Source organism: Poecilia mexicana, unplaced genomic scaffold (genome assembly GCF_051168715.1).
Source record: "Poecilia mexicana isolate PSO_F unplaced genomic scaffold, ASM5116871v1 scaffold_21, whole genome shotgun sequence".
Classification (NCBI taxonomy): domain Eukaryota; kingdom Metazoa; phylum Chordata; class Actinopteri; order Cyprinodontiformes; family Poeciliidae; genus Poecilia; species Poecilia mexicana.
In genome coordinates this window covers 10459094-10481112 of record NW_028263390.1, presented here as the reverse complement: position 1 = coordinate 10481112, position 22019 = coordinate 10459094, and the positions used below count along the sequence as shown (strand labels likewise).

Sequence of the window (22019 nt, the reverse complement as noted above, 5' to 3'; positions counted from 1 at the left end):
GTCTGTGGCAGGCCTCCCCCTCTGAAATCCTCTCATTATATAGAGTGGTGAGGGGGCGGGTCCTCAGAGGAGGTTGGCTCTGGAGGCGGAGCTAAAAATCTCAATCTTTTCTTGACAGTTAAAATATCCATCCAAGTGCGGGAGCTTCGAAACAAGTTGGAGATCAGATCTCCAACTTGCCAGATTTTATCTGACCATACCTGAAACGGGACAGCCAGCATGGTCCTGAATATTCCTGTGTCTGAATTGAAAGTTTCCAGCACAAACAGGTCACAGGTAGTGTCCGAGTTCATCTCACGGATGCTGGCGCGTAAAAACCAGCGCCCAGATGGAGTAGTTTTGCTTTCCCAGACAGCGCTAAAGATAATCTTACCTTTAGCAAGTTCAGGATCAGAGGGAAAGGGATGCAGTTTAGCTTGCTTGAAAGGTGGAGGGGAAACTTTAATTTCTCCTTCCTCACCTTCTTCTCCTCCTTCTTCTTCTTGCCTTTCTTTATCATCCTCTGGTTGTGGGGTTGATTTTCTCTTGCGAGGAACTGCCAACCTTAACACTGCCCAGTCGTTGTAGGTCAGATTGCATGTCACTGATGAGGCTGTTAGTTGTTCTTTTTCTTCCTCGAGCTGATACACAGAGAGTTCTCCTGTTTCATAACGAAAAAGGTATCCCCATTTTCCAGACATTCCATAAGGTTTCAATGACCACTCCTGTTGCAGGACATGACATGATGGATTCTGCACTCGGCACAGAAAAAAGGTAGCCTTGCGTGGCGCACCCAATGTGCGGTCTGGGTTCTCATAAACAGAGACTGGTGTCTCACAAAGGAGCGATGTCCCACTGGGTAACACTGTGCGGTGTCGTTTTTCCCCCACGCCGGATGAAGGAGTTTCAGAAGACGCAGGGGGTGATCCAGAGGAATCAGGCGTAGGAGGATGCTTGGAGTCCTGGAAGGTGGGAATCTCGTGCTGAATTGAGGATTCGAATGCTGATGGAGGTAGGATCAGATTTCTATCCAGGAGTGTAGAGGATGAAGCATCAGTGATGAAGCAGGGTCTCCTGATGGTTTGTCCATCTGCAGATGAGGCACATGGTAGTCGATTGGTTTCCTGATGTCTTCTCTTTGGAGGCTTTTCTCTTTTAATGCGAACCATTTTGTTTGTTTGTTTTTCTGTGAGAGCAAAGTGGATCTTACTCTAACAAATGCAACAAGTAGAATGACAGGGCCTCCGAAAAATGATTTAAAGCAGAAAAACAGAAATCCCACCCCTTTATCTCTATTGGCTGATTCATAAAAGTGGGCTGGGGAATCTGCAAGGAGCAGGAAGATAAAAGCAGTTGGGGGTGGAGTCTATCTGTGTGAGGAGGAGCTGCATTGGTATAACTGGGTCAAAAGTCACAAAGAGGGCCTGACCCCTTATTAACCATTTGATATAAAAGAGAAGGTTCCAGAATGCTGCCTGCTTTACATTGATATCAACTTGATTTATTGTGATGCAAGAGAGAATGTTCCAGAATGAGAATGTTCCAGAATGCTTCCTGTTTTATTATTGATAAGAACATATATGATGCAAGAGAGAGAATGTTCCAGAATGCTGCCTGCTTTACATTGATAAGAACTTAATTTATTGTGATGCAAGAGAGAATGTTCCAGAATGAGAATGTTCCAGAATGCTGCCTGTTTTATTATTGATAAGAACATATATGACGCAAGAGAGAGAATGTTCCAGAATGCTGCCTGCTTTACATTGATAAGAAATTAATTTATTGTGATGCACCAGAGAATGTTCCAGAATGAGAAGGTTCCAGAATGATGCCTGTTTTATTATTGATAAGAACTTAATTTAAATCAAAACATATGTTTTTATACGATAAGCATTTGATGACGCAGATTTAACGGTCATTTTATACGATAAGCATTTGATGACGCAGATTTAACAGGTGTTTGTGTGCGATAAGCATTTAATGACGTAAATAAACAGATGTTTGTGTGCGATAACATCGATTTTGATTTGGGCGTGGCACTTTAATCCATCAAACTCGATTAATTAAAATTTGACAGAAGCTTGTACCCTATATTTTTAACCCCTACACCTGATAACTGCTGGTGTCAGATGTCATAAAGCATCTGAAAAAACTGGAAATATGTTTTTTTTTTACATCGCAGTAGAGTAATATTGGCCCACTGCAAGATCACTTGAGTATCAGTTCAATGTCGCACCACAGCATTTTAATAAGATCGAATTTTAGCCTTCAACTTTAACTAGGCCACTCCAAAATCTTGCATTTTTGTTTGTTTGTTTGTTTGTTTGTTTTAGCCATTCGGAGGGGGGAGTTGATGGTTTGCTTTGGATCATTATCCTGCTGCATAACGAAAACGCATAGGAGAGAATTCACAAATATGATGTGAAACATTTTCAAAACAAAGAAGAAAAAAAACCCAGAAATTCCTCTCTAGGGTGTAAATAGTGTTTTCAGGGCTGAACCGGAGAGAAACACCTCAAAACCTTGGATGCAGTGGTGCACATATTCCTTTTTTTTTTTCTTTTACACCAGGTGAAACTTCTCTGGAATATTAATCAATACCAAGTCAGTAAATAACATGGACACACTAAAGGGGGAAAAATAAGAATAAAAAAAATCAGCTATTTTTAATGAAATATTGAAATGAATCAATTTTCATACAGCCGTTTATCTCTAGTTGTGGTACATTCAGAAAATCTTACACAGCATTTTCTCGTAGGCCATGTTGGCGTTTTAATTAGATTTTTTTTTTTTAAACTCTCTCTTATTTACAGCCAGATGATATTTCACAAGTCTGTTGCACAAACACGGAAAGACGATGTGAGGCAGCACCTAGAGTCTACAAACTGGGGGAAAGCGACCAAACATGAGAGTTAAGCCGGTGTTTCTGCAGTTTGGTCGGAAATCTCCCGTCGTCCCGAAAGGAAGGAGGGGAAAGTTTGAACTTCATGCAGGACTTACAGAGAATCACCCGAAAACTGGGTTGAACATGCAGTCATGGCAAAAAGTGGGAAGCACGAAAATGTTTGTCCAGTTTTTTTTTTTTTTTTTTTTTTTTATGTCTTGCAGGTCAAAGGAGAATATACATTATTGCACAGATGCGCAGCTCAACGCATTATTCTGAGAGCAACATGTAAACGGAAGAAACACTGTCAAAACACGAACACATAAAAACAAGGACAAAACAATTACATTAAAGAAACCAGCATTGGTAAAAATAATCTATAATATAGTCAACATATATAAAAAGAACTAATATAAAAAATATTTAAAGCATATATTGGCACTGTTGTAAACAATAGAGCAAACCTGAACTTTGTAGCGCCAAAAGGCAAAATCATGCAGGAGAGAAATATTAAGATAAAACATAAAAAAAGTTTGCATTTTTCAGTACTCAATTACATCACTAAGATTCTATTTCAAGGTCTCTCTCATACAGTAACTCATGAAGGCATTCCTGTCTTCTTTGATTTTAGTCCAGCAATCCTGTATTTTCTTGCAAAACGCAGCAAGAGCCTCTTCACGTTTAGCCATGTGCATGGACCTCAGACCTCAGTGCATGCTGTTGGGATTTAAGTGACGGAACAACAGAAAGTAGTGCATATTTTCCAAAACTTGAACAACTCAACATCCGCAACGTGTGGTGTGGATACCCCATGGATAAAACCCAGTGCATCTAACAGCAGAAGTCTTTGTGTGTCATTTAACCAAATCCAGCTGTTTTACAAAGGCCTCAGAGGTTTTTCGTCAGAGAGCATTAGTGAAAAAACGGCACGATGAAGACCAAGGAACGCAGCCGGCAAGTCATGGAGGAAGTCGCGGAGACGTCTAAAGCGGGGTTAGGTCAGAAAACGGTATTCCCGAGCTTTCAGCGTCTCACAGAATGAAAACATCACCACGCAACTTCAAATCCACCAGGACTAGTAGGCAAGAGTAGATAACTTTGGAGGAGGTTCAGATTTTCAAAGCTCAGGTGGGAGAATCTGTAGATACAATTAGCCATGCAGTAGGAGCTTGAGCTACTTTGCAAAGACGAATGGTCAGAAATCTCCAATCTTTAGATGGAGAAATCTTTTGATGGAGAAAGACTGGAGGCTTTGATTGCAGCAAAAGCTGTTTCTGCAAAGTTTTTTTTTCTTTTTTCTTTTGATTCAGGGACGATGAACAAAGCTCACATCTGCTGAACCCGAAGCAACGTATCACCATTCGAACGCACACGGCAACAAAGACAAAGTGAACCCACGTGTAATAATGGATAGAACTGTAAATACTTTCCCATCTCACGCAGCTTTTCAGACGCCCCTGCTGGTGCAGTTTGAGCATTTGTTGAGTGACAAACACACATAAACCCCACACCCTCATGCTGCAGATCCAAAACACCTCTACAAACCAGCTGGGGCTTCATCTCTCTGTAGCTAAAAAAAACAAAAAAAACATAAGAAATCAACACAACGTCAGACCTAAAGGCATAGTTTTGTGGGCACGTACCAGCCATGCGCTTTAATTCGACACTTGAGAATTTAGTCTCTCTTTTTTTTAAGAGATTGTTTAACACGCTCTTAATGCTTGAATGCACCTTAGATGTTTCTTTTAGCCAAAGCTGTGGCCAAAGTAAAAACACAATGTGTAAAAGTATAACACCATTCATCATTTTGCTGATGATTTGTCAGCAATAAAGAGCCAGACTTGTTTTTTGTCATCTTTCAACGTGGTCTCCGTCATTATTTCTTCAAATGACGAAGAAATAATGAAAGACTTTTAGAATTTCTTTTAGATTTATGCAGCTGTTTTCTGATTTTCAAAGATTCGGGTGAGGAAATTGCAGCAAACTGTTTGGTTTTTTTTGTTATTGTTGTCTTTAAGGTTTTCTTTGGCACTGGAGGCCTTTATTGACAGTCAATAGAAAACAAGTGGGCAGAGTGAGAATGGCAAAGAAATGCAGCAAAAGTCCTAAAATAAGTAAAAAGATAAGTTTAATAAATTTTAAGCCTGTGTGTAAATCCTGAACATGGTTTGCTTTACGCCTTAATGAAGCATAACACAAAAGTAAGTGGCTTAACAAACTTTGAAAGGAAACTAATTTGTCAGGCATTGATCGAAACCACTTTGAAAAATAAAAAGTCAGTCTGGCTCTTTGGAAACAAGATGTACAGAAACGACAGACGACATCTGCACAGATTTTAAATTCCTGTTTGGGATACATTCTACACTTCTAGGTGTGACTGCAGGTGTTACTTCGATCCATGTAGCGAAAGCAGGTGGGACCCAGGGCAGACGTTTTCAGGGGTCTTCTTGCTGATCGAGGACCACCGTAAACCGGAGAAACACCAACAATATTTACATTGTATAACAACGGAAATAAGTTTCGGTTTTCAGATTATCTACACACTTTATATGCATAATATAATTCCGTATTCTATCCATTGATTTACTTTGATTCCTAGAAATATTTACACTGAACGGCTTGGATTCAGTCTGGCGTGCAGCTGCAGGCGTTGACGCGACTTCACCGAGAGGCGTTCGGGGACCAGTCGGTGGAAAACACGCGCACGGCTGAATGGTGGCGCACGTTGCTACGAGGAAATGCCGTGGGCGCGCGCATGTAGCTGCCATGATCACCGAGATGCCGAGTGTGTAAAAGGGGTTTCTGCCTGCCGACGACGTGGAGGACCTGGAGGAGTTTCTCAGCAGCAGCCGCGTCATTTACTCCTTTTAACTTTGCAACCTGTTGCTTTTTTTTTTTTTTTTGTTGGCTACTTTCTTCCTCCACTGGAGATTTGCAGGGAAACCTCTTTCTGATCCGTAGATCGGTACCAACACAAGGAATCTTCAGCTATTAAATGTTCAAGGAGGTAGGTGAGCTCTAGCTCCCCCCACCCCTGTGGGTGTGAGTGCCTCCGAGTGCGTGCCGTGTCTCGTCAACACTTGGGCTGATCTATTTCAGAGCACTCGGTGTCCATGTCGGAGTCGTAGAGGGAGTGGCCCGTGGGGTCGCTGACGGGAGACGGGGGCTCCTGAGGGGTGGGAGTGTGCGAAAGGTGGGAGAGATGGGAGAGCAGAGAGGTGTGCGAGTAAATCGTCTCCTGGGAAGTGTCTGTGCGAGAGTAGAGGCCCAGGTCCGGGAGCTTGGAGGGCGTGTCGCTGAGCTCGGCAGCGAGGTCGTAGCGGAAGTCCTCCAGGTCCACGAACCACTCGGGCCAGAAGCGCCGGCGGATGCGCTCGCAGTACATGGCCAGGTTGATGAGCTCACCTGCGAGGCACAAAGAGCTCAGTGAGACGAGAAAAATCAATCAATGATCTGTAGCTTTTCCTCCGGAACAGCTCGAAGGAAAGCCGCATTTTGTTTGACCGGTCTTACACGCGTTTTCAGGCTTTAAAGAGCGTAATGCAGAGACATTACGTCAAAACATTTTTTATCTTTTAAGGCAGGGCATATTGAAACAAATCTATCACACAGCCACCTGCAATGTTTCGCTCTGCTCAAGTTTGATTTGATCAGGCTGCAACAGATTCTACTATCAGGTTTTAAGAGGTTTTAGAAAGGCCTGGATTGCTCTCTTCTGAAGAAAAACACTTCAGTTTCGCAGCCTTGGCGCTCAGTCTATATGAGTGAAGAATTTAAAAGGCTGCTGTGACGTGTAGAAGACAATCAGCAGTTTGCCATAAGTACCTGCTGCACCTCCGGCTTTGCCGTCACCGATTTCTGTCTTGTCTTTTCATTTCGGAGGAAATTACTCCAGCAACCAGATTATTTCACCACTTCTATTTACATTTCTGCCCTGCATTACATCGGATTTTGTTGTTGGCACAGATGCAGCAGCTGGTAACTCCAATACGATGTTTGTTGAGGACACGCTGTTTGCCCTCTCGATGGCGCCGTTAGAGGATAAGAAGCAGAACAAACACACTGATAACGTCTTTCTTCGATGGGCCATCAAACCCACTGAACAATAACGCAAATGCACAAGCAACTTCTTACTGAAGCACTTTATGCCACTTTACTACCACTTATTGTGCTCTTTAAGGAGCATTTAGTTATTATCACTGCTGCTTTTTAATGTTGTGACTGCACTTCTAATTTTGCTGTGCATTTGTGCGGTGTTAAGTCACATTTTTTCATTAGTTTACTCAAGAAAAGATATATATATATATTTTTTTAGTAAGAAACATATACATTTCTTTTTCTTGCAGCCTCACCTTTGATGAGCCGCTCCGGTCGGGATCCTGGTAGAGTCCACATGGCCGGAGCCAGGTGGCCAAACACCGTAGCATCTACTGCTGAAAGCTTGGAGCCCATGATGTACTTCTTATCACCTGAGTGGGGCAAACAGAAGGAAATATGTTGCCACCGAAATAACAATAAAATGCAGAGAGGCTGTAGCTCATTGCCATTTGGGTTCATATATGGAGCAGCGGCTGTGGTGATGCTCAGCAGATGTTACATCTGACAGGGACTCTGGATCCCATCCAAACAAACACACTGATTAAACAACAGGCCACAAACATAAAAAAAGAAAGAAAATACCACCAGAGGTCAGTGTTGAGCTATTTGAGTTACCTTCTCAATTACTTTGCTGCACAACAAACTCGAATGCTTTTAAAATAAGTCAGATCTGAAAAGTAACAATAGAAATAGATAATCAAAATGTTACCTAGCAAGGTGGCCAAGGTTCGCATGTCCTTCTCCATGAGGCTGTAGACCTCCTCCTTAGAGAACCGTCCAATCCCGTGGCCGTACATTTCCCTCCTAACGATCCCACCCGTCAGGTGACTCAGGATCCACTTGAGCAGGTCGCTCAAAGGTCCGCTCACCGACAGCATCTTCTGAGTCTCCTCCAGGTTGTCCACCCACTGGCAGTAAGCCATAGTCCTGGGACACAAACAGGCGCCTTTGTTCAGCAGCAAGAAAACATTTAAGTTAATTCTGTCTTTGGGGCAAAGACCATTAGTCTTTAGAAGCACAACTTCTAGTCCTTTGGACATCTTACCGCTTTATGGCCAGAAACGTCGCCGCATTTCATTAAGACTATCATGTGCCAAGCAACGTCTACTGGAATGACTACTATTGAGATCCATTCTCACCAGTAAAAGTGTTCTTCCACCATTTTGGTGATGGCGCGAGACAAGGCCCTCTCCTGCGGCGTCAGGCTCTTGTTCAGGCTCACGCCCAGCCTCTCCTCCAGAAACTCGATGATGAACTCGGTGCCGTAGACCTGCTCCTGGTTGTACTCGATCCACGGCATCTTTCCCTGCGGCGACAGCCTCCCGTCAAAGTAGTTCTGGAGGAGATCCGACGCGATTCGGGGAGATTAGAAAGTTGACGGAGCAGACAAGGGCGGAGGGCAGGCGGTAACAGTCAAAGCAGAGAAATAGTTAGTCCTATAGTTCAAGAAGGAGAGGTGGGATTTTTTTTTTTTAACATTGTTCCTGTTTTATGATAATTATTTTTACTGATCATACCTGGTAGGGCAGGTCGGCCATACGGAGGTAGGTCTCCAGTTTAAGGCAGAAGGGGGAGAGGGAAGGGGCCCCAGATTTGGGCCGGGAGAACTGGTGGAGGATGATGGCGTCTTTAGAGTCCAGCTCCTCTTCTTTTCTATGTGGAGCAAACAGGGACAGAGCTGAATGTCACAGTGTGAGCTGAGGGGATAAACTGCATCCTCTCAATATGTTAACGGCAAACTCTGAAGTTTAATCTCAGGATTTGTAAGGCTGGACTTTAAACGAGTAAAGCTAAACTTACGGACAGGATAACTAACTCGTAGGAAATGTCCAGTTAGTTTGCAAAGGTGTTTAACCACCATGACAAAAAAGTGTGCATATGCACCAAAGTATATAAAGTTCGAAAAGTCAGGTTTTCTGTTACGTGTCAGTAGAAATCAGGGCTATCTGTTTACAAATTAAATAAAACCAAATATTTCCGAAATAAGTCCGGCATTGTTGGAAATAATTAAACAAATCCCTAAAGAAAAAAAAAAATTTAAAACCTCAGTGAAAATGATAAACATGCCTACTTTATTTACAACATAAAAAAAAGAATAATTTATTCTCATTTCACAACACTTATATTTTAGAACTAGGAATGGCTCAATTACAGTATTGTTTGTTGTCAGGTATTAAAAAAAACATTTTAATAAGTATCATGATTTATTCTGGTAAAAAAAAATTGTTGATAGTTGCACACCAAAGTCAAATCAATTGACTTTTATAGATGCTCTAATAAAAAGGACTGTGGCATTGATTTTTTTTTTTTTCAGTGTCATTTTTATGAGCGCAGTAATAAATATCAATGTATTTGAAACTAAATGCAATTGCAGCAAGTCATTCAGCAGTAAAATGTCACTTCTTCTATTGAAGTAGCTTATTTGATAATGGAGTCATATTTGTGTTTGTGGGGGGCTGTAATAAATGCTGTGACACACAAACACAAACAGTTAATTTCCATATTCAGCAATGTTTAAATATTTGAGTTTGCACATTGAACTACATGGTACTGCTGGCACAGTTATTAAGGAGCCTTAAAGTTTCAGCTCTGCTGCATTTAATCTGGAAGTTGAAGGAAAGATTGTTATAATTGTTACAAATGATTTGATTTCTGAAACAGATTGTTGGTTTGATTAGGTCCCTACTTTGACTGGGCCTTTTTAACACATGAATACGCCTTGATCTGAACCATTTAGCTGCTGTATGTTTAGTCTCACTCTGTCCTGCAGGCAGGGGGGAAAGTTTGCTCCAGTCTCAAGTTTCTTTGCGGTCTCTAACAGCTTTTCTTCTAGGATCGCTTTCTAATTGTCTCCATCCATCTTCCTTCAAACCCTGACCAGGATTCCCTGTTAAGCGTCCCCACGGCATAATGATGCCGTCACCGTGTTACGTCACAGGGATGGGCTTTCCTTAGCTACGCTTTCCTTCCACTTCCTGGTTTACAAATAAAATAAAGAAAAACACTGAAGTTTGTAATTATATAAATATGTGCTTTTGAGATAAACTGTTGATTGTATATGGACAAGACATCATTTTCACTTTTTTTTTTAAAACTTATTTTAATTTGCGTTTCCTGACATACTTATATATTAAGAACAAATAATAATACACTAAAAATGTTGAAATATGCAACAAACACAAGAGTAATTATGATCCAATCCAATCCTGCCCACAGCTGTAGCCATCTCATTGAAGATAATTAGATAATGAGCGCTATTACTACATCTATTCGGCGTTAATAAACAGTTACTAAGCTGAATTAAATTGAATAAACTGTGCTAAGATTTAATTTTAGAAGGAGCCGGTAAGGCTAGAAAAATCAGTCAATCTCTAATGAAGACAAAAGATTAAGACTAAATAATTTATCTTTAGTTTCTACATCAACTGAACACTGTGTAGATAAAACATCTTGGACCTCTAAAATGGACAGTAAATTGGCACATTATGCCTCAGTTAGATGTCTTTAAATTCAGAGACACAACATCCAACGTCTTTATCAGTTCACTCAAGCACTGAATATTCGAACCAGTACTCTAAAAAATGGTCCATCACAGAAAATAGAACCAGAAAGTCCACCAATAAGTCAGCATGACCCTCTGGGGAAAAGACGTTGCATGTAAGTTAGGCATGTGAAGTCACTGTTGCACAAAGCCAAAAAAAAAAAAAGCGTGAGTCACGTGGGAGGATGGAGCTCATTGTGGTGCAGCTGAATAAACAAACAGCTGAGTGGCTGTCAGCCTATGTCCACTGAGTCAGAATAACAAAACATTTCAGAGATAATCTGTGGATCATCCTGTTGATATGAAGCCACTTATTGGACAGAAACACGCCTACAAATGGTCATGCTGCAGGGAGCTGTCCACTAAATCCAGGTGCTGAAGTGTTTTAAGACGCCAAGTAGAATGTGAGGAGCTGTCAGTTTCAGTGTGGTGCTGAAAGGTCCCCCCACCCAAACAAAACAGATTTTTTCTTTTTTTTTTTTAAACAAAATCAAAGACAGAAGCTTTTGTAATTGGATACAAACATCTGTGAGATGGTAATATGACACAGAGCACAGAGAGGCGGAGAGCTGCAGTATTTACTGTCAGAGCTGAGCTAACAGCTTGATCTTGTGCTCCTAACCAACCCCCAACCAGTTATGAATACGTAATCAATCTTTTAATCTAAATAGTAAAATTCTTGATTCTCCCCTGACTTTAAGATAAATAGTAAATATTTTGTGCGGTAAGCCAATGGAGAAGAGTTTACATGTAAAATGGAGTGAAAAACAGCACCCAGTTTTTATTTTACAACTTAAAATCTGAAAAAAAAAAATGTGGCTGGCATATAAGCTTTCATCCCCCATAGGTCAATACTTTGCTGCAAAACCCTCAAATATAGATGGACTAAACAATAACTTGTTTTTGTGTGAACCGTTCCACCACAGCCTTCGCTGCATTCCTGCAAAATTTCCTTTACGTGCAAGTCTTGTAGTTGTTGTAGATTTAAACAGGATGCTCTTCTTGCCAGTTTTCTACAACTGTGATTTCGAATGTTGTGTAAAAGTGGGAGGAAGCTGAAATTTATTCCACTTTATCATATCACAAGTGAGGCATTTTGTCATTGACATGCGGACAAATCATACTGCTGCTCCGCTTTATGTGAATTGATGCCATAGTGGAGCCGGTCAAGCATAGCATTGGTGGAAACCTAATGTGTTTGTGAGGATTCGGCTGGAGGAGGTGGGGGTTCCGTTACATCATAACCCACCCCTCACGATTCCTTATTTTCTGCCCGTCTGCGTCCTCACCCCGCCCAATCAGACCAGATTAAGTAACATCAAACCCTAAAGGGAGGATGCAGCAGATATCAGATATCTAAGATGATCACAATTCACACAGTGCCTGCTTTTATCCAATAGAGGCCTGCCGAGGCTTTGAGGAGGAGCGGCTTCTCCTCTGACTGTCTCCGTGTTGTTTTTCTACCTGATGGTCAGCAGTTCGTGCAGCAGATAGGCAGCGGCGGCCAGCAGAGCGCCTCCGGTCACATACAGGGTCTTCCTCCACCACGAGTCCGAGCCCAGCGCCGACATCATCCCGCCGTGGTCCTGCAGAGGGTGGGCGACGATGTACCCGTAAAGCGAGAGCTGCTCATCGAAGCTCCGGTTCCGGCCGAGATCAGCCACACACGACCCCGTCCAGGCGAAGCCGACGACGCGCCAGTACATGCTCGGTGTCCCCCGCAGCTTTCCGCCTCGCTTTGGCAGGTCGGGTCTGCATCGGCGGGGGGCTTCATGGGTCCCGACCGAGGCGGGGGCAGAACAGCCGGAAGAGCCGGGGGGACACAGGCATCCCGTCCGGGGTTTATCCTCCAGCTACCGGGGAGGACATACTCTGGAGCCCGTCCTGAGCTCTCTGATTTGACCCCCCTCTTCTTCTCTACGTTCGGTCAAGGTGGACCAGCTGACCGGCGATTTCCGGTTGTATGTTTTCAAAATAAAAGTTTTTATTATCATCAAAATACGGAGTTCCATATAACCTTTCAACTTTCCTGACGCATGTTTTCCACATTTTCCAGTCCTAGTCTCAGTCTTTAGAGGATGCAAAAGCCTGAGACTTGTCTTCCAGCAGAAGAACGACTCTAAACATACAAGCTGAACAGCAATAGAAAAGTAACGTTTTATAAAATGTTATATTATTATTATTATTATTTAATTCACAGTAATCATTATGGGGGAGGACCAAATTTTCCTTAGTAACACTGTGACAAATAAAATAAAATAAGACATAGTGCAGCAGCTAAAACAGCAGTAAATAAAGTACTTTTACCAGTAAAAACGGAGACAAAAAGATCTACTCATGAAAATGTGGATTTACAACAAAAAAATACTGATTTTTAAAAAGCAAAAACGAAGAATGAGCACAAAAACTGAGTGACAATCTGAGATGTATCTGCATATTCTGTGAAAATTATTCATTTTAGTTTTAAGTTTTCCTCAGATTTGTTTCATTTCACTCAATTTATTTTTTCAAGAACACACTTTTATAAGATCCAAACAACCTTTGGAGACTTTGTGTCAACTATTGCAAATTCCCAAGAACCAGTTAAAGCTCTAATTTTGAAGGAGACCTGATGTACTTTGTGCTACAACTTCCGCCATCTTCTGCAGGCTTTGGGCTCCGAGTTATGTCACTAGAATCGACAGTACCAAAAGGTCAAGACAATAAGAAGCACGTTTACACGAAAAATAGACTTTTAACTTATAACTTAACGCAATACTGTTAAAACATTGTTCGAATCTTTTCTTTAAGTTTTTGACTGTTTAACAATGAGTGTTACGTATCTCCCCAGCTTCACCACAAGGGGTCTCACTACAGCCTCAAACAAAAAAAAAAACAAAAAAAAAACATTTGTACCATCAGCATTACATTTTCCAACTTTGCCAGAGAAAGCAAAACACAGATGAAAGCAAGTAATTTATTAATACTATAGACATATTTCACAGGTTACCTGAATGTGTGTGCTTTTAATAATGCCCACTCAAACACACCTTCCGTTGAATCACATCGACAGACATCTGCAGGAAAATGCACAGACATGTCACAGCAGTTTGGCGTTTTATAAGCTGGCAAAGGGCAGATAGAAAGTAAATGACTCATAGAGCTAGTTTAGGTTAGCATTTACTCCAAACTGTTGTCAAGAAATGATTTTAAAAGTTTCATAACAGAGGCCAAACACCAATGAAAATTCCAACAGATGTATCCAATAAAACAGCTGAACTTTAGCACAAGCATGAAGCTAAACAAAGTCGGAACTTCCTTTAAAGAAAGCAAAACAATTCAAAATTATAAAGCTATTTACAAAAGAGAAGGGATCGGGAGGAAACAGTAAATTGCTTTCACAGAACTACTTTCCACTTTAAAGGTGAGCCTTCCACTTTCCGTACAGTTAGATCGGGCTGAAGACTTTTCAGAAATTAAGAGTCTCACGTCTCGAGAGTGGAATATCTCAATAAAAATGCATTCAGAGAGCAGAGGTCCCTGAGGAATGAAACCCCACCCAGCCTGCTTTCCACACAGACAAACCACAGCACTTGTGATCAGGTTTTTCTCCAATCCCACAGAGCTCCGCGTGGAATGACTCCTCAGGGTGGTTCAAGGGTGTCAGGATCATCACAATGATGAGTTTTTACTGAGCGATCACATCTGTTCCCCCTGGTCAGCTTCCTGCTCCACCTTATTCATATCAGAGTGGTCAGCCTAATGGAGAAGGTTTGCTGCTCACTGGAGACTTCTCAATCACTCCCTGTTCAGTCCACGAATCCATAACAATCAGAGAAGGAGAGGCTGAGACACGCCTCCGTTTATGATGATCGGTCTCTGTATGATTGTGCAAAGTTTGTTTGAAAACGTTCAACCCCTCCCAAAGTTTAACATCATGGGTTCACGTGTAAACGCAAACAAAACGCTAAGACTGGCTGTAGGAGTTGCTTTGGTTCCCATTGGAGCTCTGATCACTCTCACTGCACAAAGGAAACAATAAGAAACAGCCCATTTAAATATTGTTCATATGTTGTTTTTTTTTCATATCTAAAAATCATAGAAAAACAATGTATTTTATCCTACATTCAAAACAAATGCAGTCATACCTGTTTGGAGGTGGTTTGGGTTTGGGCATCTTGTTTAGCACAGCAGCTATCTCTTTCCTATCATCAAAATTTTTCCACTGGTCATAGAGCTTCAGGATGACACGGATGATCTCCAGGATCTTAAAACAAAAAATATTAAATAAAAATAAAAAAGTGGCACTATTTTACCAATCCTTCAATATCCTTAATTGAAGGATTGTTTAGCCTTTTATTTCTTGCTAAATCTCAACTAAATCTGTATTTCATTTGAGGCTCACATTACAACATTTATAACACAAATGTCCACTTCCACTAACATCAGTCTTACTTTGTCCATGTCCACTGAGAGTTCAGCAAACCACTGCCTGGCATCTTTTTGCTGCACAACGCAGGCAACATGAAGACAGGCTGCAGGGGGACAAAAACTGATTAAGTCAGATCCGATAAAACTTATTTCGAGTCCGTAACCAGATTACGGAGGTGGACTAAGAAAAAGCGAGAGGGAACGACTGTTACCCAGGGCAATCATGAAGGGAGGGTAGAGCAGGCATAGATCTGTCCTGTAAGTATCATTCACTATTCGCCTGGGAAAGACACGACAGAGAAGACACTGAGTGACGATGCCCAAAGCAATGTGATTTAATAGGTGCGGGACAAACGGCACAGAATCCTACCAGGCCAGAGGCAGCAGCATGTCCTCTTGTCCCATGTCCTGCACGTACTGCAATAACGGTCTGTAAGGGTGGTACACAATCAGGCAGCAGTCCTGAAACACAGCAACAATCAAATGATCATTTAAAGTGCGCTGCAAAAGCATTCGTACTCCTTAAACCTTTACATTTTTTGTCACGTTACAACCACTAATTTAATAGTACTATGCACTTTTTTGCAACATGTAGTTGCATTTAGCCACCCAAAGTTAATGAATAGACTGCATGTCATGTAGGGAACAATAAGGAAAATGGGGAAGCAGCTGATTTACCGGCAAAAAGGAATTTTCTGAACTACAGTTTCTGAATGTGCAAAGCTGGTCGACAGGCGTTATTGTGACGGTGATGGAATGTGATGGAAAAAAAAAGTCATTGTAAACTCATCAAGAACAGACAGTTGAATAATTTACTTACCATCAACTCCAAAAGGTAGAACTCGCACTCCAATATCTGGAAAGACACAAACCAGGTTTGAATGGTTTAAAGGCACCACGTCCAACATGTCCAGCGCTGTCACAATAACAAATCTTACTGGACAACAAATTGTCCCTGTAACAATTGTGATTCTGAAAAATTCTGACCAAATTAGCTACAAACCTTTCAGCTGTATCTGCAGCTTTGTAAGGACTCTGAATATGTTGCATTAAAGTTCACTACTTTGATGTGCTTTTGCAGATTTTAGTATTCCTATCTTCTTTAAGAATTTCATTACATTATTTCCAGGGAGAGTGACCTTGTAAACTGTTGGTCTTAACCTCCAAACAAGCCCTAGACACCATCAATCTCTTTTACTATGTCTACAATGTAGACAAGAAAAAATATGTTTACGTGTCGCAGGTCTTTGTTAACTCATTCTGCGTTGTGTGAACCGCTCCCTCCTTTTGTTGCTTCACCGTGGCCCGCTGTAATTTATAGCTGAGGCAGCAGTTTGTCAAAACGGTGCTGATGACGTTCTGGTAGCTTAATGCTGGCTAAAGAGAGGCGAGTGGACCTACGCACGAGCAGTAAACCTAATGAGTTTTTACCACAAGAGTGCCAACATTAGCTGTGGAATCTCACATACGGACGGACAATACTGTAGCGACAGCGTGACACAGTGTAAGGGATTCCTGCTAAGCTGAAAAGGCGTTACCTAAATAACTGCACAGGAAGCAGTAGTATGAATAGTTTGGGTCATCGTCTGGCATTTAGGGGGTTGATTTTGGAGATTTTGGTTATGACTATGTTTCCAGGAGAAAACGTTGTCTTTTATGTCTACTTTCAAGCTTAAGGTGGAAATGCTTAAAAACACTTATCAGCTACCATTGACTCTCAATACCTCAAAGTTTAAAGATCAAATAAAAAAAAAGTAAAAAGTTTACTTACATGATTCATTCTGTAGGGAAACTCCTTTGGAAAGGCGTAGGAAAATCTCGTTTTCACTGTGTAAGGAAAAGTGAATATTAACATAAAGAAGAACAACACTGTGAAACTGCACTCTCAATTTTCACTGAACGCGTTCACATACACACGGACGTCGCAGCAGAAATCAGCCTGGTGTTGGACACAACTCCAAATTCCTGGAGGAAGGTAAATATGAACGTTAGGTTCAGGCAAACACAATTTATAACATAAATTGCAACGAGAAAGAAGAAGAAGGCAAATAGAACAATGCATAAAAAGACCAAAAAACAAAACGAAAAGTTTTATCCAACAACCTGAGGTGGAGAAATTAGGGCGCCAACACGTTTGCCTTGAGATGTTCTTACCTCAACTTTAGAGGCCAGGAAAACACAGGTAGGAGCCATGAGCACAGGGTCTATACTTTTAAGAGAATACCTGGAAAAACAACAGCAGCATGTAAAACATAACAGCAAAGAGATGGAGGGCACATGGAGCAAAGACTGAGCTTAGACTAGAGCCGAAATGTAAAATACAACAGAGTGCATGGAAGTCCTGCAAAATTAATTACAGTTTACATCCTGATATGGTGCACTTGAAATTGATTACATCTTGTTGTTTTATCTAAATAAATATGTTATTTTACTTAAGGCTACCATGATCATCGTCTAGCCTATAAAGTCTTACTGCAATGGATTCCCAAAACTCACACTAGATGCGAACTGTCCCAAAGCTTAATTGAAGCATCCAGCTGACAAATGAGAAAAAGACTAACATTCTAACATTGACCTATATGTTGCAATTGCAGGATTTTCTAAAACCCTACATTTGAAACTTAAGGGTATGCTGCACAGATCACGAGGGGAAAACATGCGACAGCAGTAAAACATCTTAATTCATGACGTGCAAAATAAAAATAACGAATTAGGGGGAAAAAAGTCAAGTCTCATTGTCCCATCACAACGTTTTCAAATGAATCTAAGAGTCTTTCTTGAATGTCTTTTAAACCAGCTTTCTTTCCCAAGATCAGAAGTTAGCAGAAATAAAATCTTACCGGACTCTTCAGCAGTGAACTATAAGCAGCTTACCTGGCATAGAAGCGTTTGAAGTACACTGTGGCAGTAGCAATGACCTGCTGTCTGAGCTTCAGGTGCTCACCCAGAGCCTGGATAACTGAAACACACAGGATACGAAATATGTTGCAAACAAAAACAAACAAGCCTCGTCTACAGCTAAACGTGATCGTTTCAATTGCTAAAATCTGTCAAAAATATCAACCAAAGCATTTGGTGCTACTATTGACACAATAGTAAGGTTACAATTTACCGTTGGCGAAAAAGATCTGCAGCTTCCAATACTCATCTTCTGTGAGAAACTTTAGGTCTTTCTGACGCTCTTTCATCAGATCCTGTTTATCCAGAACCCACTGCAGACTTTTGAGGAGAAAAAAATAAAATATTTTAATAAACGCACATAAATCAAGATCACACTGCACAATAAAAGAAGTGCAAACTTCAATAACAAAAATAGAGATTTCCGTGTCATTTGAAGCTTGAATTTATTCTCTTTGTGTTTTTATTTAAAGAAGATATTTTTCCGTGAGTATCATTAGTTTTGAGAAACTAGCCCCTAGATTAGCCGCGACGACAGCTATAGGCCTCATAACAAAGCCACACATAAACAAAATAAAGAAGTAACATGTCAACAATTTCTGAAAACTTACTAATGAGAACTCTGCCAGAAGTTTCCCGCCATGTCCAAGACGTTTATGTAAAGGGAAATATATTTGTATCGATAATATTCTCCCACAAAAGAACGCATACAGCAATGAAAGTAGTTCTGCTAGCTACAGCGGGAGTAACATCAAATACATTCCGGGTACCGCTTAATATTCTTCTTCTTCTTCTTTTGTTTTTTATTGGCGGCTGGCATCCAACTTAAGGTGCATTTACCGCCACCTACCAGACTGGAGTGTGGTCATCAGAGATCTCAGAGGGAATTACATCCACCTCAATGATGTGTAGGATGTGCAAATTCACATCCTAACACACTCATTAATACCTGAATTAATGCATGAGCATGCACTGGCATACACACAAATACTTGTTCATATCCTAAATACGACTCATTAACCCAGTGTTATTTAAGAACCTAAATAAGAGATTTCTAACATAACTTGATTTATTATCTAATAGACTAATCATAGACAGTCCTATATTCTTTCTGCTTAGTAACGACTTTAAAATCTGACGTTCCTCTGAGTATTTATCACATTCTAACAAGACATGCTCCACTGTTTCCACCTGATTGCAATAATTACAAGCCCCATTTTCATGCTTTCCTATTTTAAAGAGCGAACTATTAAGTCCAGAATGTCCAATTCTAAGTCGAGACATAACTACTTCCTCTTTCCGCCTTCCACTCAGATAATTACTATCTCCCACACTCTTTTGAATTGTATATAGTTGTCTCCCATTATCATGGTTATCCCATATCTCCTGCCAAATCTTAATAATTTCTTTTTGAATAATAGATTTACCCTCATTTTTACTCAAAGGGATATTCAGATGAACAATATCTGATCTCAAGGCCTGCTTAGCTAAAATATCTACTTCCTCATTTCCTTCTATACCTACATGAGCAGGAATCCAGACAAATTGAACCAAGCATTTATTGTTATGAAGATAAAGTAATAATTGATATATTCTTAATATCAAATCTAATCTGCTAGATTTACCAGATTTAATACTTAATAATGCTGCTTGACTATCTGATGCTATGATAAATGTACTTACTTCCCTAGTATCATTATCAAGCAACCATTCTAAGGCCAATATGATGGCTGATAATTCAACTGTAAAAACAGCTAAATGGTCAGCTGTTCTCCTCTTAATCAAGACTTTATGGTGTGGGATATTCACTGCTGCTCCAGTTCTACCACTATTTGGATCTTTAGATCCATCTGTATATATAATTATGTTGTCTTTATATCTTTCAAAATATCTATTAACTACAACCCATTCTGGAGTCTTTCCCTTTTTAAGAATTTCATTTAATTGAAGATCAACTTCTGGAGTTAAAAATAACCATGGAGGAATTTCAGATTGAGGAACTGTAGCACTATACTGGAGCATAGTTAAACCAAGCTGTTTTGCCTTTATTTCCCCAATCCATCCAAAACTATTACAATTTAATTTATGATGTTCCCAACATTCCTTCAGCACCATCTTAGTTGGATGATCACCCTTATGTCCTTGTAGGTTCACCCAGTACATGTACATTAATTTCAACCTTCTTAATCTTAAAGGAAGCTCACCAGTTTCTACTTGTAAAGCAGCTAAAGACGATGTTCTGAAAGCTCCACAACAAATCCTCAATGCTTGTGTTTGCTCACTATCAAGTTTTCTCAAATGACTGTCAGCAGCTGCCATATATGCTATACTCCCATAATCCATAATAGATCTCATGAGCGCCTGATAAACTCCCAACAGTGCACTTCTTGAAGCTCCCCATTCCTGTCCTGAGAGACATCTTAACAAATTATTCACTTTTTTACATTTATTTTGAACTGATTCTATTTGATGTTTCCAAGTTAAGCTTTCATCAAAGATGACACCTAAAAACTTCACTGTTTTCACTTGTTCAAGTTTATGTTTATAAAGATTCAACGTAACTTCCTTATGTCTTCTATAAAAGCAAATTACTTGAGTCTTTGCAATTGACATCCTAAAACCCCATTTATTAGCCCAACCTTCCACTTTCAAAATGGCAGCCTGCATCTTTTTCTGTAAATAAACCAGATTATGTCCCCGAATCCATAGAGCACCATCATCTGCAAATAAAGATTTACCTATACTACTATCTATCTCATCAAAAATGTCATTAATCATAATATTAAAGAGAATTGGGCTACACACACTACCTTGTGGAGTACCATTCTCAACAGCATATCTAGAAGAGAAATTCGCTCCTACCCGAACTTCTATTTCTCTACCAAACAAAAAATCCAAAATCCAATTATAAATCTTACCTCCTATACCAATTTTCCCTAATTTAATCAATAATCCTTCTTTCCATAACATATCATATGCCTTCTCAATGTCAAAGAACACAGCTATCACTAACTCTCTATTCGCTTGAGCTTTTCTTACTTCTGACTCTAGACACAGAACTGCATCCATCGTATTTCTCCCTTTACGAAAACCACTCTGGAATGGACAAAATTTATTTTTACTCTCAATAAAATAATAAAGCCTATCTGTAACAATCCTCTCCATTATTTTCCCTAATTGAGATGTAAGAGCTATAGGTCTATAATTTGATGGGTCTTTTGCATTTTTACCAGGTTTTAAGATGGGAATTATAACTGACTGTTTCCATTCTGCCGGAATTCTCCCAGTCATCCAAATCAGATTAAACAATTTTAATATAACAGTAAGAGATGAATATTTAAAATGTTTGAGCATTACATAACACACTCCATCCTTCCCCGGAGTTGATTGCTTAACATTATTAATAGCTTTTTCTAACTCATACATAGAAAAAGGCATATCTAAATCCTGGTTTGAGACTTCTCTCCTAGTAGTAACTCCTGGATTTCCATCCAATAAATCTAATTTATTACTTTTCATTTCTTCAGATAAATTTTCTGAACTATTCACCTTAATTAACGTTACTGCTAATAAGTCAGCTTTTTCTTTATTACTAACCGCCATTTTCCCATTTAATTCTAAAACAGGTAAGGAAAACCTCTTTTTAACACCATTCATTTTCTTAATAACTCTCCATACCTCTGACAGTTTGGTCTCTCTTCCAATGGAATTACAGTACTGCCTCCAACAAGCCTTCTTAGCTTCTCTAATAGTCTTCCTAACTATAGCTTGTGCTTTCTTATATTGAATTAATGCCTCAAAGGTATGACATCTTCTTACCAATTTAAAAGCTTTATTTCTTCCCCTTATAGCAATACTACATTGCTCATTCCACCATGGAGTAGACTTTTTATTTCCTCTTCCCTTTGATTTAGGAATTGAACTTTCAGCTGCATTAATAATAACAGACTTAATCTTTGAATAACACATCTCCACATCACAAAACAAATTCTCATCCAGTTTATTAAATTGACTATCAACTAAATTTTTAAATAACTCCCAATTAGCGTTACTTAACTTCCATCTTGGAATCTGTCCTTCCTCTTCTTTTATCACTTCAGAACCAACTGAAACTAGAATAGGAAAATGATCACTGCCCATTGGAGAATCACTCATCACCTCCCAAGAAGTAATTCCAGCTAATGTATTTGAAACCAATGTTAGATCTAA

The 22019-nt window shown here is 40.0% G+C and overlaps 2 protein-coding genes across 2 annotated transcripts; both read right to left on the bottom strand.

Annotated features, from left to right (window-relative positions):
* Positions 1 to 2620: 2620 nt before the first annotated feature.
* On the bottom strand, positions 2621 to 12698 carry faxca (failed axon connections homolog, metaxin like GST domain containing a). Its single transcript, XM_014974429.2, has 6 exons — positions 11967 to 12698; positions 8479 to 8614; positions 8101 to 8297; positions 7671 to 7888; positions 7216 to 7332; positions 2621 to 6268 (listed from the first exon to the last, which is right to left on the bottom strand). The coding sequence occupies exons 1-6, from the start codon at positions 12206 to 12208 to the stop codon at positions 5937 to 5939; spliced, it is 1242 nt and encodes a 413-aa protein (XP_014829915.1). The 5' UTR covers positions 12209 to 12698; the 3' UTR covers positions 2621 to 5936.
* A 746-nt stretch (positions 12699 to 13444) lies between these two features.
* Positions 13445 to 18576, bottom strand: ccnc (cyclin C). The gene is made up of 12 exons (XM_014974431.2): positions 18422 to 18576; positions 18025 to 18131; positions 17787 to 17871; positions 17067 to 17136; positions 16826 to 16877; positions 16684 to 16739; positions 15733 to 15768; positions 15283 to 15374; positions 15125 to 15192; positions 14937 to 15016; positions 14630 to 14748; positions 13445 to 14503 (listed from the first exon to the last, which is right to left on the bottom strand). The coding sequence occupies exons 1-12, from the start codon at positions 18517 to 18519 to the stop codon at positions 14449 to 14451; spliced, it is 918 nt and encodes a 305-aa protein (XP_014829917.2). The 5' UTR covers positions 18520 to 18576; the 3' UTR covers positions 13445 to 14448.
* Between the last annotated feature and the right edge of the window lie 3443 nt (positions 18577 to 22019).